At 41.4% G+C, this 19,039-nt stretch overlaps 1 protein-coding gene across 3 annotated transcripts in view; it reads left to right on the top strand.

The window, feature by feature from the left end:
- The first annotated feature begins 17,012 nt into the window (after positions 1-17,012).
- CADM2 (cell adhesion molecule 2) overlaps positions 17,013-19,039 on the top strand; it is a 599,764-nt gene continuing 597,737 nt past the window's right edge. The window contains exon 1 of one of the 3 annotated variants that reach the window (XM_088522065.1): positions 17,013-17,266. In XM_088522065.1, coding sequence (XP_088378191.1) covers positions 17,206-17,266 — 61 coding nt within the window. In that variant the 5' untranslated portion in view covers positions 17,013-17,205. The remainder of the gene's footprint in view (positions 17,267-19,039) is intronic. The other 2 variants (XM_088522063.1, XM_088522064.1) reach the window with 2 other exon arrangements.

Raw genomic sequence — 19,039 nt, forward strand, 5'->3', positions numbered from 1 at the left:
ATACTTAGATTAACTCATTCAAAACAGCTTGACAAAACCAACCTCAGTTGGAGGGAAAGTAGTAGCACTGTCACTCAGATGCACTTAGAGCGAGATGCACTCAAAAAAGCTGTGAGTACATTGTCTAACTTTGTCTTGATTTATTCTGATGCATAAATTTAAAAGCAATAGAATAAAAGATGTGTGCGGTGTTGGTAGCTTTAAGATTAAACTGAGTGATATCCTCCCCAAAATCAAGGATGCTTGCAGAAGTTGTTGGCCCATTCCAGCCTAGGAAAGTTTAAAGCCTCTTTTTCACCAGATAAATTATGTTTGCAAAAGCTGACCACTTTCAAATGTCTATGTTCCTGCTTGAATCTTTCTGCCAATTGTGTCAAGCAATCCAGAAAAAAAAAATGAATCCCCATTCTTTCCAAGGTATCAATCAATCAAGCTATCAGGCATAATATAAAATCCAAAGAGTTCTGCTTCTGAGATCTCAAACACCTTGTTATCAGGAAAAAAAAGTATAAAATATAAAGCTCCACATTTTTTCATCAATTATACTTCAAGTAAGCTATATTAATAGCTTCCTATTAACATGTAAACGTGTTCAGAATCCCCAGTTTCCATGACTCTGTCCCAGAGCTAGAGATTAATGCAAACCCACTCAAAATGCAATGAAAGCCCACCTTCAGCTGAGAGAAAAGGTTATTCTTTCTTATCTTCCTCTTACCTATGGAGAGAAAACAAGCCTAATGGGAGAATAAGAGCATAGCATCATAAGCTAATTTCAAATTGCTGTAGCTGCTGCTTCTCCAGGCTCTGCAGATACTGACCTTGCTTCAAACATAGTCTTCAGACATTTTAAATAATAAAGCAATAAATAATTTACTGTTAATAAACTGCTTTGAGACCCTTTAAATTAAAGGAGTTGCTTATGTTTTCTTTCTATCTATCTGAGCTCTGTAATGGGACCCCTACAGCTGTGAGTCAGCAAAAGAAAGCAGCAAGGCAGCAAGTGCATGCAAAGGTCACCGGATTTTCACACAAACTTTGCCAGTCTTCTAGGAACCAAAGGCTCTAAGCCTTCAAATTTTAACATATGGCTTTAACATCACTGCAGTGAGTCCTGCTGAAAACTTGACGGTTGCTCTTACAGCACAAAGGTGTATTCCTGGCTATTCGCAGGATTGTTGGCTAGCTGCGTAGATGGATAAACTGCTCGGTGAGGAGGGAAGGAAACCAGTGCCTTTGTATGTATACCCCGATACACAAAGTGGTGACACATTCTAGCAAATTTGCCGCAGAAGAGAGAGGTTGTTTCTCTATGAAGTGTCAGACGCAAGTCTTTCAGGCTCCCTGATAAACCACCAGACCTGTATTCTGTCAGCAGAAATAATAGGTTTAATATTTGCTTGAAAAGCACAGATATGACAGCTTAAAGTAAGTACTAGTATTGAAGAACTTGAATATGTAAGGATAGTGGCAGGATCTGTTTGTCCACTAACCTCCGAAAAATACTATCTTACTGAAAACATGGTATAGGAGATAGCCTTTCTTATTTTGAACAATGACAATTTCTTTACATAAGATGAATCAGATAAATTCCAAGCATTTAAATGTGCAATGAAATGCTTATGTATCTTATAATTTGGGGATAAGAAAGTGGTTCAGGAATGGATGACTTTAATGATTAATGTTTGTGATGCCTATACATGTACCTCTCAAGGGTAAATTTTCTGCATGGTTCATTATTAATGGAAATGGCATGCTTAACTCCCTGTACACCATGCAGAAAATGTGTTCCTTTATGTTTATCATGATAGAAAAAGTAGGAAAATATTTATTTTCTTACTTCAAAATTATATTCTAAGCATCTCTGATAAGAAGCTAATAAATATGCAAAACAGCTGAAGAGAAAAATAAGTAAAAGTGGAAGGAGGTTGCAGCAATAAATTTAGTCCTACACAATAAGACGATTTGCAATATCTTAATGTAAATGAAAGTTTAAGAAGATATAACCAAAAAGAATGTTTTTCAAATATATACACAGTGTTTTCTCTGTTTTCCAGGAGTAATTACATGCAACCTTATATAATATATATCCTTTACTTAAAACTACTATTAGAAAAGAAAATAAAAATCACAGATAATCTCATTTTCTTTATATTGATGAGATTTTTTGAGAAAGCATTTTTTGTGAGAGCAACAGATAGAAACACAGTAGTTTATTAAAATTTATTATGAAGGAGCTCCTTTTTGAAAAATGTTGGCTTGTGATCATATAGGTGAAATTACAAATTACTGGTGATTAATTTCAATGTTTAGTTCTTCACTAGTGTTGCTGAAAGTGCAAGCGAAACTTCTAGCTGTCTCACATAGGAAACTTCAGTCAAATCCATATGAGTTAAATGTCATGACATAAAAGATTATGTCATTTAACTGAGATAAGCTGCAATAGCAGCTCAGATCCTGGTTCAGAAAACCTATCACAATAGCAAGAATAATAGCAAAGATATGGCCTAGAAAATTATATTTTTAAATGAATGAAATAATGTTTATGACACCAAATATACACAAATATATAATGAAAACTCACATAGACAACAATGAAAGGCAAAGCAACTTCCAAGAAAAAATAGCATGAAGTAGAAATAAAGCAGCCATGGAAAGTGGCATATTCTAGAACTGACTGGAAACAAACCAAGTATATGATATGCTTACAGAGAAAGGGTGAATAACAATGTGACAAAGCCACTGATTATGCAAAATTAATCAGAATAGTCAAAGCTAAAACTAACTCCAAAGGCAGAAGGATCTTATGTAAAGTATCTAATAATAAAATGGAAAATAGGAATCAGCACCAGTAAAGGCAAAGAAATGCATGAGCAAAAGAAAAATGACTCCCCATGGCCTTTGCCCCTCCCAACATTTATAGACAAACACACTCTGATATTTGATTTCTATTCAGGGAAGTTTTAATCTGGTCATTGCCTGATAATTCTAATGAAACACTGATAATTAGGGTTAAATTCAAAAATTACTAATTCCTAGTAACTGGGGAAGTGAACTGCAAGAAAGGTCATCGCAACACGAGCCTTACAATTTCTCACTGGGCATTCACTGCTGACCATTTTTGAAACCTGGAGGCTGAATGGATGGATATTGGAAAGACCTTTTTGGGTAGCGTTTCTAGTTTTTTGCAAGAATACTGGACTGCATTTTCTCCCATCACCCATTTTATCCAAACCTGGGTTCTGAAATTATTTATTTTTTATTTATTAATAGCATATGCAGTGTCTTTCACCACTATACAGTTAGGCAGTTGCTGAAACCAAGAGGTGTGATCTAAATCTACAGTCCTAAACTAAGTGTATGCACTTTTATGCATGTCTATACTATACAATTACATGAGACATCTGACAAATTCCTACCCAAAATCCTTTTGACAGTATTTGTCTGCAAATGTCTTAAGTATTTCTGCAGGAATCTCACCACTATTTGCAAAATAAGAATACCATATTATGCTGTAACTAATACCATATCTCCATGTTAGTGCTTATCAAAATCTACTATGGCTTGCACAGACTTCCAAGCTATTTCAGGGCTATTTTAGCATTATTTACCAAGAAGATGACTCTTGTAACTAGAAGTCTCAGACACGTAGATGCACATACATCACAATTTTTCTTTTCTATATACAAATTCTGTGACAGATGCTACTAATGAAACTCAGGGCCGTCTTATAATTCTCCTATGCAGTTTCAGCTTTCTTGTAATAGGGATAATACTGGGTGTGTTAGCAGAAAAATGGAAAGGCAAAGCAAAACTCAAAATGAAAAGTAACGCTAATGTCTGTCTTAAGGGCTTCCTGTAATAAAGTGAAGTGGTTAATGAGTAGAGGACACATAATGATCTGTTCCCATAATGATAAGAACTTATCAGCTATATTTTGTAACAATAAAAGTTTCTGAATGGTCTTCAGATCTAATCTAGTACAGATTATGTAGTGCTAAAAAAGAAAAGAAGAAAGGAAGAAAAAAAAAGAAAATAATTCTAGACTGATTTTGTTTTGTTACTCTTTGTTCATCTAGAGATTAATTTCTTTTTTTGCTTGCCCACTATATGTCATCTTCTGTCATGTAACTAAGCACTTCAAATCATCTTTAGATTTGTGGAAAACAAAATAAACTCAAATACTTATATTGAGTAATCCTACGTTTCCAGTTTTCATGAGCTTTTTCAACTTTTTTTTTTCCATGGAAAGAAAATTACTGTTTGAGAGTAACATATGTGAAATTCCTAAGTAGTATGAATTTAAACAGCAGCTATAACACTTGTGCAAAATTCAATCTGAAAAAAAGTTAAGCATCTAATCTTCTCATTTCAATTTATTTAAGAAAAAAAAACAGGCTAGGCAGTTGAATGAGGCAAGTTTATTTTTCTGTTTTGAAATTATTTTATATTTAGACTATTTTTTCACATTGCTCTTGACTATTCCGTTATGTTGCTTGAGTAAGTAGGGAAAGAATTAATTAAATCAAAATTCATTATTTTATTTTTCTACTTTTTCTGTCTACTACCACTCAACAGAACTTTGACTCTTTGGTCTTACCATTAGGGTAATTTACTTTGTAAATGAGGAGTGTTAGCTGACTGAGAAATAGTGTAAACATTTATGTAATATTCTCTATACAATCATTTCAAACAGTGATGGCATATAGCGGCTAGCCAGGGGCTGCAAACTGTAGCGACCTACACTGCCAGTGATATTAGGTTGCTTGTTGTAAAGAGCTTAGTCTGCAGCCAGCACACACTGGTAGCATCTTTTTTTTTTTTTTTTTTTTTTTTTTTTGAATAGAGAGCAAGATTTAATACAAATAGATGAAAAATATAAGCCTATTTTTTTTCTTTACACCGAACACCAAATATTATTCTCCACTATTTTGTTTTCTGTTATTTAAGGACCGAACAGAAACAAAACAAAACCAAAACAACAGCAACAACAACAAGATCTGTAATTTCAGCAAATTCCAGCTAAAAAATAAACTTGAATAGTTCCTAATCCATCATATTATCCCAAGTGGATGAGACAGTTCCACTCACACGGAACAACAAAGGGATATAACTGCACTTCGGTGGAATAACTCACGTGAAAGGGCCAAAGGAGCTGATTAACACATGTGATTAACACATTTACGTCTGAGCATATGTTGTATCTTTTGCTCATTTAGCACCTTTGAGAGCTACACTAGCAGAGTTCTGTCATGCTGAGGAGACGTGAAGAGGAAAACAGGACAATAGATTGAATAGAGACTTCAGTAAAGCGTCTTTAAGATTGCTATAATACTTTGAATCATTTGGAAGAAAACTCTTGTGATGCTATTTTTGCTGTTATCATACTAAAATTAATGGTAAAATGACCACAAAAAGCAGATTAAAAAAAAGAAGAAGAAAATAGAACATTTCAGCAGAGTTTAGGTTTGACGATATTATTCCACAATAAAAACATGCTTTTGATTTTGTTTAGCTTCAAGAGATGGTATGGTTAATGTTATATAGCAGCTAAATGAATACATATTAGGAAAAGAGTTTGACTTGGAAAGAGATGACTAGAGGTATGCCACAAGAACAGTACAGTGTATCTTGTTCAATTGATATAAGAATGAAAGTTAAGTTGCTAAAATGTGCTGAAAACACAAAACATGAAATGATGAAAAAGAACAGTCAATCAACAGGAAAAAAAAAATGGAGAGTACAGTTTAGTAAGTGCTGGAAAACCTATCAGCAATGCCTTATGCAACTCATTGTGGAGAAATGTGAAACAACGAGCCTAAGGTCAAAAAGGAAAGGGAAAAAAAAAAAAAGAAGAAGAAAATGCTGTACACTCTATAATAATACATTCCAAAACACTGATTAAGCAAAAGTTCTCAGGAAGCAGTGTATAAAATTTTAAACCTTTCAGAATTCTATGTGGTGTGAGTGAACAAGCATACTGAGCTATGGAGTGCACAAATGGATGTATCAGCTATAAGGCAGAAGAAATTCCTCAGTGCTATTATTGAACTGGAATATAGAAAATGGTTTTTTTGGTATTTTACATAGCCCTTGTCATTTTTATTAAAACTGAGAACTAGATACAGAGAATTAAGAGTATTCTCCATTTAAAGAGATGAGAGAATTCAAGTACTCCTTAGGAAAAACAAACAAAATATAGCAAAACAAAAATGAACAAACAAGCAAACAAAACCCCCAAGAATAATAAAAGCAAGAATTACATGAACAAGTTATTTTGAGGGACTTACATGGCATGGGGGTATTGGATTCTCATGAATTTTCTGATCATCCATAAGATTTTGTACATGTATCAAAGCCATTCATGCTGATGCAGAACAATATTACTGACCATATGACCTTCAAGCAAGAGGCTTGATGCTTTAATGGAAATATTGAAGTACCATTCTGTCTTCTCTCTTTTATTTATTTGCCTGAACACACCACCTATACAGGTAAATCTAAGCATTATAACTTGATGTTTTGTGAGCCATTCCTAATACTGATTAGTTTTGTGAACACCAGTGACTGTTCTTCCTCCTGTGCCTATTACTAATACCAGATTAGAATTATCGAATTATCCCTGTAACTTCAGATCAGGAAAATATTTTTTCTAAGAAAAAAACAAAACCCTTTAGACCAGAATTTCATGTCCTACATTTTATCCAGAGTCTAAATTATCAGGAAATTCTTGCTGCTTTTCTGCCTGTTTACATATTAGGTTGCTTAGAGGCATTCCTGAAAACTTTCTAGAACCTTTCATCCTACCCCTTCATACTACTGTATCAGTATTTTTATGTGACCATTCATACTTTTGAAAGTTTCATCACTGTAAAGATACAGAGATATCTCTATGTAAATATAAGGCTATTATTCATTATTCAAACATAAAGTTAAAAAAAAGAGGAAATGACATTTAAACTAGTCAGTGCCACCTACCACAACCTTCAATCAGAGTCACCAAGCTGCTAAGTAGAAAAGCATATCATCAAAGAATATGTATTTTCTTATAAAAACTACATCAGACAAATTCTTCCCCATTAAACTATTATTACTACAGACAATATTATTTGTTCACTATAATTTTTATTTATTGCAGTTACTTTATAATATTCCTGTATGCTAGTCTTAACACTCCTTGCCCGTTTGCAGAATTTTCACTTCTCAAAATAGTCAAGTGATAACTTTCACTAATCAGGGTCACAAGTATAACTGAGCCACAACTCACTCATGGCAAGATGAAAAGTCTTTCTTGTTGATGATAAACCCATGGAGTAGAGTGAGAAAGGGTGAAAAGCTTAGGCTATCTCTACTGGGAGAGGTCCCAAAATGCCTGCTTTGCTACTGAGATTGAAATGAGTTTGAGCTATATTATCTCTCTCTCCACTCCTCCGCAAAAGGTAACTAAAAATAAAGGCTTTAATCATTGACCTCTTCCTGGAAAGGAAGGAAAGACCTAATGTTCAAACTGGTAAGCACTGTAAAACAGCTATCATATATTGAAAAAAACTGAAATGCTCAGCAATAGACAATGGCACGAGTCCTTTTTCTTCCAAAACAGATGATAGACAAGAATTCTCAGCAATGAAGACCCTCAAAATTATGTGCTTATACCAAAATACTTTTACTAGTAATGCCCTATCCACTATGTTATGCAAATGTATGCATACAAATGTTAGCACAGTTACAGATTTGGCTCATATCTAAGGCAAGATCACTCTTGAATATTATTCCACAATATTAGAAACCCACTTCAAGACATGGGGACTGAAACCAAGAACTGCAGTAGAGTAAGAACTGCAGTGCTTGAACAATCAAGAAGCTGTAAAATTTCTCAGAATGAATTCATCTTACTTCAGCTTTACTGGAGAATACTTGACTACACCTGAACAAGATACAGAAAAGTACAGTCTTTTAAATAAATGAAGCCACAATAACTCAACATACTGTGACTACAGCAAACTTCAAATCATCACATATAGATACACTGTTAAAAACTTCAGAGTATGTTCATATATAAGAGCCACAGAAGGAATTAATTATGTCTTCCCAAATTCTACTGAATAGTTTAGTAACCTTGGTGCCACTTTAAAATTCACCATTGCTTTTGGAAAGGCCATACATAAAAGAACTATGAAGAATTTTAAATATTAAGTATTATTCATATATCTAAAACAAAAATCAGGCATTTTCTTTTAGAAATTAAGCAATGCTATAATTATAACTGGTTTTGATATACTGAAAAATTAGCATATATCAAGGCATACCTTGGGCTATGGATATTGGAAATGTATCTGTTCTTACCTTTGATCTTCCACAGGTAGCAGACGCAGGAACAGATTGCATGAACTGAACATAACTAGAGTTTCTGTTATATTTATTCTCTTCAACATGCTTTTTTCACAATAAATAGCTATTGTATACTGTTAAAATGAAATATTATAATTATTTAATTAACCTATTTTGCTCTCTATAAAATATGAAAATGATAAATACAGAAGCAAATAAAATTGGGTTCTACTGTAGGCAAGAAACTAGCCTCCAGCTGAGATCCTCCTGCTCAGATGAATTTTGTTAATTTCTATATGTATATGTTAACAAGAAAAAATGAGAGTATACTTATGGTCTAGTTATATTTAGCATTTTTTCATAGTTTGATGGTATGAAAATCATTCTGATTCCAAAAACTGAGATAGAAGAGAATCCAATTAATTCAGAAAGAGAAAAAAAATCAACAACAACCAGAAAAAAAGGGTAACTGTTATGTGTGAAACACTTTGGACAATGAAAACCTAGAAAAAAAAATGAGGTTTTGCATGTGTCCTTACTTAACGCTGTATTTCCACATAGAGTAGTCTCTAGCAAGTCCTGATTTTAAGAATAATTCACTCTTACCTACTATCATTTAAAAATTTCTGACTGAATCTCTGTCTTGACCTTAATAGAAAATTCAAGAAAATAAATCTTAACCCATAAAAAGCAAGCACCTTACTTTTGACTTGTTAGCCAATTCATGAAAAGCAAATGTATGCACAACTAACCATTTGCATGATTAAGCACTTAGATTTGCTTTGACAATTGCAAGAACTTTGAAAACTTTTTTGTAGTTTCTTGTACTCTTCTGTCATAAACATTTTCATTCATATATTTTGTATCGCATTGCACTAGACATTTGGATCAGGATGCTTGTCCGTTTAGTCTCCTACATAACATTTTTTTTTGTATGGGAAAATCTGAAACCAGATTTTCACCTCTCTAGTAAATTAGAGCAAATCTTTGAAACTTTATAGATTTATGTGATTCACATACAGCTTAATATGATGACAAGTTGCAATGTTCCACTCAAAAGCAATTAAAGGTGTTACTTACAAAACAAGGTAACAATTATAATATCAAACCTCTTCCGAAACAAAATGTAGAGTTCCTGTGATGAAGACAATAAAGTTGCTAGGCTTTGAGTGATATTTCCTTCAGTTTTCTGTCTTTCCATACATGCTTCCATTGTTTCTCTTTCAGCAGTAGATGAAGTTAGTTAAATATTTTGGTTTGGTAATGATGTAGCATTGCAAGCAACAATTTACCTTAGTAACCTGCCTGTGTCTGTGATTTGTTGGTTTAACACAAGGGATTCATACTCTTCAGGAAAAACCCACTCACAAAACTTTCACGGACTTTGCTCATTTGTGGTGATTTTGCTTCTAAGATACAATAGATTTAAAAATATTAGGATATGTTTCAAGAGATTATAAATAAATCACAGCTGGTAAACTAATCTAAAAAGAAAGAAAAGTAAATAACTGATTTCTACTGAATGATCAAATGCATATAGTAAACTATGTTAAGATAACATCATTAATATTGTAACATCAAAGACTTCACAGTTGAAAAATGCTAGAATTCAGAATTACTCATGCAACCTTAATTTGTCCTCATTCTGCAGATCCATTATGATGAAGTATTTAATTAAGATTAATGTCAAAGGTAACCACTAATTCCGAGTGACCAGTTTTCATTAGACAGTGTTCTGTGTTCACAGGCCAGCTCACAGTGACTTAGGAGGTCTGCAGTACTTCTACATTTCTGTAGATATGACTCCTTGGTTCGAAGTTTGAAACTGAGAAAATGAACACTAATATCAATTTATTATCACTGTGAAAACATTTGGTTTAAGTGACTTACCTAACATCACAGAGGAACTCTGTGGCATACAGAAATATAATCCAATTCTCAAAGGCATCATTCAATTACTTTAAGACTGTCTTTTCTCTACTTTCAGTTCTATGGCATATTGATTGCATATTTTTTCCCAATTTTTTCAACTAATGAGTTAGAGGTTCTATCTATCAATGTCTTCCTTCTCTCCAAAACCATGAATCATCCCTAGAGCATCTCCTTCCTATGGGCTAAATAGTGAGTGAGAGGTGTAGCGGGAGAAGCTACAATGTACTATCATGTAGCTATCATGTAACTATGTGCAGTGTAGCACACAAAAATAGAAAAACTATATTAAGTTTGAATAAACAACAAATTCTTTTCACTGTGAAAGTCTCATAACGGTAAGATTTTTCTATACAGTGTGTGTATTGGTGCTAGTGTATGTTCAAGTGGTTTCCTAAAATGTGTGAAAGTGAACTAGGGAAAAGTATGTTGTCACATTGATACCCATATAGGTCATGAGAAGGCTTAGAGTCTTTAAATCCACCTTACTTCTTGTCATCTGAGCTCATAAAGTAGCAGGTAGTACAGCAAATTAATATTCCCCAGAGGAAAGAGTAACATTACGAAGACTTTATGCATACTTTAATTCAATATCATAGATCTTGCATACTATGTATACTTTATCATGCATCTCAGGTATTTACTAAAGGCAGATGCATTATGCGAGATGACTTGCATACTTGTTAGACACAAGCTGTAAAACAATATGGGTACAGATATTTCTTCTCATTGGCTTGAAGTCTGAAGGTTTAGTTACTTTTCCAGTCGTGTGTTTCATCCACTAGCAGCTACTTGTGTCATCCCTGTTTCTGCTCCTCCAGCTTCTCAGCTTATGCTCAGTTTGCTACTAAAACAGCCTTGATCTGTTCTTGTTGTTGTTGTTCTATTTGTTGTGCTTTATGCCTTTCCTATGCCCTCAAATATTTTTTAGTGCTAGTCCTTCTTCTCTATTTCTTCATCACTCACTACTAACATCCCCACTATTCCTCTTTTATAGTCTTATACCAGTGTTCCCCAAACCCTGGCTCCAGTTTCTGTGCTGAAGCCACTCTCAATTCTTCTTTGAAGATCCAGTTTTCAATTTTTTTTTTTTTTTGGACATCTTTTATCCTACAGATCCTTAGCTAATTTTAGGCACCTTGCCCAGATGACCACTTGCTTATCTTAAAGCTTCCTGTGGTCCCAACAACAGTCACATCACTTTTACTTAGTAGCTCCTAATCTTTACTTTCTCCCAGCCCTTCTCACCTGTCCAAATTCTAGTCCTATTTTACAAGGCTTCCCATCATACCCTCTCTTTTTGCTTTCTCTACAACCACCTTCCTCAAACACTACTCTTAATCTACTTTTTCCTTTCTAATCACTAGAGAGAACAACAGTGAGGAATGTCGCTTTTTTTTTTTTTTTTTTTTGCTCCTTTCTAGACCATGTAATTATTAGGTGCATGCTCAGTGGACACAGAATGGTTAGAAATTTTAAAGTGTACAATGTATTAAGCCTCTTTTGAGTAATTATTTTTCTCTCCATTTGCTCTCAGTGTATCACATGATCTGCGCATTAGTAATAAAACACAAAGCAATTAGAAGTTATAAAACATAAGAAGTAAAATAACAATAAATAATAAGATGAAGATATTAGCTAAGATATTTCAAAGATATTAGCTAAGTATTTATTCCAAAGCATATATAAACATATTGAATACTTTTAAAAAGCAATTAGAAAATCAGTGTGTAACTTCATGTAGTAATATGTTTTTATTACAAACTGTAATGTGAAGATGTCATGTGCATTGTATGTACATAAATAAACACAGGTGGAAACGGAATTAAAATTAGGCCATTTCGTAGTTTGAGGAAAATAACTTAAAGATTCTTGAAGGGATTGCTCCTTAGTTCAGGGCTAAAAGACAAAGCACACACTTTTGCTAATTATTGAGTGTTAAGGAAGAGGAACTAACTAGAATTTATGTAGAGTCATGTTACTAGAATCATTTTTTATTATATTTTGCATTCCACAAATTATGTGAATCAGAAATCAAATTCTGCATCAGATATTCTGTTTTGAGTCATCACTGGTAATTCTCTCCTGCAATTATTTTCACTGTCTCAAAGGATACATTAGGTACTTCTCAATAAAATACATACCAGATTCACTGACCTTAACTTGCTTCACATTGGCATTGCATTGACAGTGTTGCTTTACAGAGCTTTTTTCCTGCAAAAGCCAGTGAAATATCTCACATTTATAATTGCTTTATATATGGAACCTCATCCCACACACATTTTATATGTAGTAATTGTGGCATACTATTCTTTTTACTTGGTTCATCTTACTAACTAACACAGAATAAAATTTCACTGAATTCAAAGTATCGCTCTGGAACTGATGCATACTGTATATTTACTCACCAATATGTTTTATGGAAATGAACACTTTTTTTTCAGGAGCATATTTTCAAACTTGAATTGCTCTTTACTGAAGCCAATTTTTTTCAAACAAAAAAAAATGCAATGCGTTTCATGTCTATATATTTTTATTCATTCCAATATATTTTCACAGTTGGATAAATTTGACTAAATTAGTAGTTACAGTATTTGTTCAAAACCATGCATTTTCAATCGCATCTGGTAAGTAAATGTTACCCTTTATTTCTTTTTTTTTTTTTTTTAGGAATCTGCTTCAACCCACACTATTTAAAACAACAGCAACTCACCTTCACCACATAAAAATCTTCACCCCAAATGCAAACAAACAAAACCCCAGCTCTTCTGTTTCTCCACAGAAACAAGCCGAAGGGGTAGCATGAAACGCAATTGCTCAGCAATCAATCAAGGTACGCCTGATCCTTCAACTGTCACGATGGTGTGCTGGGCAGAGATATGTGCTTTTTGTGGCAACAGAAATATAAAAGGACTTGCTAACGCAAAAGATGCCTGTTATCCAAACATATTTCTTGGAGGCTAGGTGGCAGCTGTATGGGGGCTTTATCATGGTATTTTGGGACTGAGGCATGTAGATAAGTCTCACTTTCCAAATTGCTATTTTTAAATGTGATCTTGAGTGTTTAGCAGTATTACAGGTTGGGATGGAATTTGTCTCTTAACTTCTGTCACACCGGTTTGTCTTTTCCATAACTTATTCCCTGTGGGCCTTCTTACTGTTGTTTGAACTCTCTCTGAACTAGCCTTTATTCAAAATTTACTTATAAATATCTACTATAGAACATAACAGAGAATGAGTATTTCTAGAGGTATGTTTCACAGATGTAATTAATTATCTCTCCATAAATTCTTTCTACATCTTCCACTTTTTACTGAATTTAGCAGAACCACAACGTTTTGCCCAAAAAATAAGTCATTATCAGCTATTGGTACTTCTTCCTAAGCACTGAGCAGCTGATGTTATCTAGGACACTGCAGGTAATTTAAATCAAAATGATCTCTTCAGATTTTGTTTCTGTATCAGAACAAGGTCTGGGTAGAGACAGGCTTGATGCAAAACAGGCAGCTTCTCCTAAAGGAGGTGGCGTTTCACTTTCTATGGAGAAGCCCAAAGTCTTGTTGAACAGGAGAGTCAGGGGCGCGAGCGGAACAACCGACACTGCAGGGGTCAGGGCTTGAGGCACGTAGTGGTGTGACCTGGCAATAAGGGGCCGCATGCAAATTCATCAGCCATTAAAACGCTGTGGAAAAAAATGCTCTATCTGAAAAGAGATGAACATCAAATAATTGTGAAGAAGCAAGTAATGCTTGCTGCTCCATTAGAGGAGGGGTTTGTCTGTCCTGTGAGCATACACAACCAAGAACCAAAACCCCATAATATCTGTGTTGAAAGTGTAGAGCAAGTTTGGCAACTTGCTGTTGACCGACTCAGTGAAAGAAAAAACTTGCCAGCCCTTCCTGAACCTTGCTTGGAGACGAAATTCTTTTACTCTGTTTAATATTTAAAGTACCTGTAAGTCTCATCTCAATGGGTGCCCTAGTAGAGCAGCAGCAGAAATCCCTTCTACTTCTGATAAAATGTTACTCTATGCATCTGGTTTTGAGTGTCGACCTGCTGCTGATGTCTTAGGATATTACTTCTTACTCTGTTCTGAAAGATCTTTCCTTAATAGTTTCTGCTGCCCTTATAGGTTGGGGATCATGAGGCTTCTGGTCACTCTGTGCATGAGGTGCAGCTTCACAGAGCGGATACAAAGCTCTGTCCCATACGTGTTAGGTTTTTACGTGGCCAGTGGCCAGAGCATGTCACAGATGTGATGATAGACACATTTACCTAACTTTTCAAAATTGCATAGCTTTATTGAGCAGGAGAAAAAAAGGGTGACATCATCTCCAGGAGTGTTAACAATTTTAATCATAAATGCTGCTTCAGATGCCTCCACTGGGCAAATAAACTAGGGACTTCTGGTGTGTAGGTTTTTTTTTTTTTTTTTTTTTTTTTACTTTTTTTCTGTCATGGTATACTAGTGGCATTTAAATCCGAGGTTTAATTCTCTAATCTTCAGTGAAAGATTTCTGCTGTGTGACAAAGAGAACTTATGCCAACCCCTCCATGAACCCATGAAAATATTACTGATTGATTGCAGAACCACTTGAGAACAGAATGGTGGGAATCAGCATTTCTGGTTATATTTTGGACACTAGCTATGATGGAATGCCAAACGTACTGAGTTCTGGAAGGAAAATGTGAATTAGTGTTTCTGAACATAGAAATTTGCTTTTCGCAAAGTATGAATGTGACAAAGACCTGGAATGCTCCCAGTGTACAGGCAAATGCTTTATTTTTACATCGACCAGGAGACCTCTTTTCACATGCTCTGTGTTTTTCCTATAATGCTTCCTAGAACACAAATCAAAAGTATATCTTCAAGAGTCCAGAATGGCCAGGTATCATCATTAATACAAAAGCACTTGAGGTTGGATTACAGCCTTGTTTAAGTAAAGGACTTAAGTTACTTTGTCAGAATTTCTCTTATTTCCTTCTCCCAAAGTAACATACAAGTTTGGTGTATTTGTTGACAATTTTAGTTCATTTTGAGTTAATTCGCTCATGGCTGCAATTGTGAGAGGTGCTACACGATGTGAAATGCCCTGGGGAGCAAATCTCGAGAGAATTAAAAAACATGGAACAAAAGCTGGAGAAACACCTGGTTGGGCAGGTTCCCTCCTATGCCTTCTCTGAGGCAGGACGAGAACATTCCTTGGGCAAAAATTTACAAGACAGGTCCAGCAACTTAAATATCAGGCATTCTGATTTCACATACAGGTTCAGCAAAAGATGTGTGCTAGTCGCTAAAAGAAAAATATGAAGAAGTGTCTTCCTGCCATCTTTAACTTTGAACATTGTCTTAACTTTTAGGCTGTGAGGAACCTGGGGCAAACAGCTCCATGCTACAAGCCCTCCGTCTGAAGCCCGCCAGGGAGAAGCCTCTCTCCCTGCCTTTCGCAGCCAAGGTAAGGCAGCCGGGAGCCTAGAAAGCTCCTCACTGCTGCTGCTCCGTTACCTTAGAGGAGCCAGCGCGGCACTGCCGTGGTGAAGCTCCCTTCCTCCCTCGCTGCGGCTCCCACTGAATCCTAACGCCACACGAGGCTTGGCCGGGCTTCCTCGCATCTGCTGCTGCTCTCAAGCACGGGGAGGAAGAGCCGAGAGAGGTTTCTGTCTCCCACGGTAAGTACGGCAAGCAAAATGGCTGGGTCCTGGATCCTCTTCACCGCGGCTGCCCCTGCCACGCACCGGGGCTACCGCCCTCCCTTTGCCCCCGGCGCTACGGGGGCTGCGGGAGAGGCAGCGCCTCGCAACTGCGCTCGGCTCCGCTCCCGTGCCCAGCTCCCGGCACGGCCGGGACCCGGCTACAGCACCGCCTCTCACGCGGTTCTTCCGCCTCCTCCCCCGCGGGCCGCCGGCGAGGGCCGCCCGGGAGCAGCGCCGCGCCGCGCGGGGAGGCCGCCGAGCGCCCCGAGCCTCCCCCGGCGGCTCCCGCTAACGGCCGCAACGGCCGCAGAGCCGCCGCGAGCGCCGCCGGGAGCGGCCCCGCGCCGCGGCCCCGCCGCCGCCGCTTCAGCACCGCCGCTGGACAGCGCCCGGCCGCCCGCCCCCGGCCCCCCTCGCTCTCCGCCCATTGGCCGCAGAGCCGCGGCGGCGCCGCCTCTCTCCGCCATTGGCCCGCGCCGTCTGCCACTCAGAGGCGCTGGAGGCGGGGCCTGGCCCAACTCCCGGAGACGCTCATTTGTTTTCTGACCAGCCGCCCCGCGCCTCCGCGGCGGCCGCCTCATTGGCCGCCCGCCCGGGCGCCGAGGCTTCCTATTGGAGCGGGGCCGCTGCCAGCCACGCACCACCCTATGGGGGCGGCGCCCGGGGCCGGGGGGCGGGCCGGGGGGCGGGGGCGTGGTCGGGGGCGTGGCCGGCAGGCTGGGTGTGGCGGGCGGGGCGTGTCCCGGGGCGGCGCTGCCGGCGCGGCGGGGGCGGCGCGCGGCCGGGGGCGCCTCGCGAGCGGAGCTCGCCCTTGTGTCTCGAGCCGGCGAGCGGCCGGGAGCGGAGCTGTCTCCCCGCGCCGCGCTGCGCCGCGAGCCCCACGGCCGCCCGCGAGCCGGGGACGGGAGCCAGGCGAGCGCGCGGACGGACGCGCCGTCGGGGCGAGGAGAGCCGGCGGAGGCAGCCGCGCCACTCCGGAGGGGGAACCTGCCCAGCAGTGCCAGAGCCGGCGGAGGGAGCCGCGCTTCCCCCCCTCCCTCCCCAATCCACCCCCGCGACCCTGGTCCTCCTCCTCCTCCTCTCCTCCTCCTCCTCCTCCTCCTCACCCCACTGGATACAGCGAGGGAGACACTGCGGCGGAGGCGGCGGCGGCGGCGGCTCCTGCGGGGGGAAGGAAGCGCCCGGAGAGCGGAGCGGCGGGAGGCTGCGGATCTGCGTGCGCGGCGCCCACCGCCCAGCCCGAGGGGAGCCCCCAGGATGCGGCTGAAGCCCGGCGCGCTCCTGCGCTTCTACAGCCTCTGCGGGATCCTCATACAAGGTACCGCCTCCTGCACAGCCCTGCCCGCTCCGCTCCGCGTGGCGCGGGGAGGGGGCGGCCCGGGGCATCCCCGGCCCCTCGCCCCCCGCCGCCCCTCCCCCCGGCCGGCTCCCCTCGCCCCGGGCGCCCTCCGCTCCCGCCGCGCCAGCACTCGGAGAGCGCCCCGGGGCGCTGCGCGCCGCTTAACCCTTCCCGCCCTTCCCCCTTGCCCGCCGCCAGGCAACCTTGGCGGCCGCCCCGCCAACTCCGCGCGCGCACTTTTCGGCGGCGCGTTGGCGCGGCGGCGGCGGGCGCCCCGCGGCCGCGTCCCGGGCGGGCGGGCGAGCGGCCCCCGACGGAGGGGCGGCGGGCGCGCGGGGAAGCGGCGGCCGAGGAGCCCGTGCCGCCCGCGGGATCACGCGCAGCTATTTCACAGCGACCTAGCTGCGTAGAATAGGTATATATGTCATATTAAAAAAAAAAAAAATCGAGCGGACCGAGGTCTCAGAAGCGAACGCCTCTCTTTAATGCCCCGTTTTAAGCGACTCTCCTCCTGCAGCTAGTTTCCCGACTCGATATATCTCCCTCTCCTCCTCCTCCTCCCCGCCTCCGCTCCCATCGCACCATCGCCACCTCTCCTCTTAATTAATATTATCCCTTCAAGTGAAATGTAGCAACCGCCGCGACCGCGGCGTGGGGAAGCCTGCGGAGCGCTATTCTCATGCAAATGCCCGCCGCGCGTGCCGGAGGTCGCTCCCGCGCGCCGCTCCGCGCTGTCCCCGCCGCGGCCTCCCGCGGCGGAGGCGAGGGGAGACCCGCGCGCGCGGGGCACCGCTGGCCGCAGGGTGGCGGCGCACGGGCCGGAGGGGCCCGTCCCTGCCCCGGCGGCCCTGAGGGCGGAGCGGGCGCGCGGGGGATGTAACGGCCGGGCACGCCGCGGGAGGCGGCGGCGGGGGGGGATGTAACGGCCGGGCGCGCGGGGCGGCCGCCGTAACGGTCGGGTGGGGGCGGGGGAGGCGGGTGGGGGAGGCGGCCGCGGCTCGGCGGCCTGTGGCGGGTGCAAGCGGGGTCGGGGAGGCGCCGCGCGGCCGCTTCCCCGCGGGCTCGTGGGGCGGCCGGAGGGGCAGGGGCGCCTCTGCCCGTGCGGGCTGCTCCTGCCGCGCTCTGAGGAGTGAGCAGCCGGTTAAACTAAGTGACCTTGCAAGGGTTCCCTCTTCTTCTTCTTCTCTCTCTTTTTTTTTTTCCTTCCCCTCCGTCATGCCATTTCACGTCAAGTTTAATATATTTCACGTTTCTCTCGGCTGCGTCATGTGCCGAGAGATCTCCAGAGAGCTGCGTGCACCGCCGCGCGTGCCAAAAGCGGCGCTAACCTTCGGGGTGCCCGAGGCGCGTCCCCGCAGCGCCCCGTTCCCTCCCGAGCGAGGCAGGGACTGCGGGGGCCTTGCGGGGAAGGGGGTGCCCGCCTGGCCGCCGCAAATGGCAGTTGTGCGGGGTCGATTATTTGTATTCTTTACCGCCGTTTATGAGTTGCCCTGTACGTCACCGCACAAGGAGCTGCTGTGTTGGTGCTCTACAGGATAATTTATTGGGGCATGTGCGGCGGGCTGCACCTGGGGGTTGGCGCTTCTCTGCCTTTTACATTTCCCTGTGAATTGTCAATTCATCGCGCTGCGAAGGGCTGCGGGGGGGAGCGCCTGGACTGACTTTCTGTCACCAATAAAATCGGGGCTGCTGCTGGGGGAGGAGGATTTGATCTCTCCTAAGATGCAATCAGCTGCATTCAGCGGCATCACA

The sequence above is a fragment of the Tinamus guttatus genome, unplaced genomic scaffold (genome assembly GCF_059628265.1).
Source record: "Tinamus guttatus ecotype Peru unplaced genomic scaffold, ASM5962826v1 Tinamus_guttatus_pri_ptg000144l, whole genome shotgun sequence".
In the NCBI taxonomy this organism is placed as follows: Eukaryota; Metazoa; Chordata; class Aves; order Tinamiformes; family Tinamidae; genus Tinamus; species Tinamus guttatus.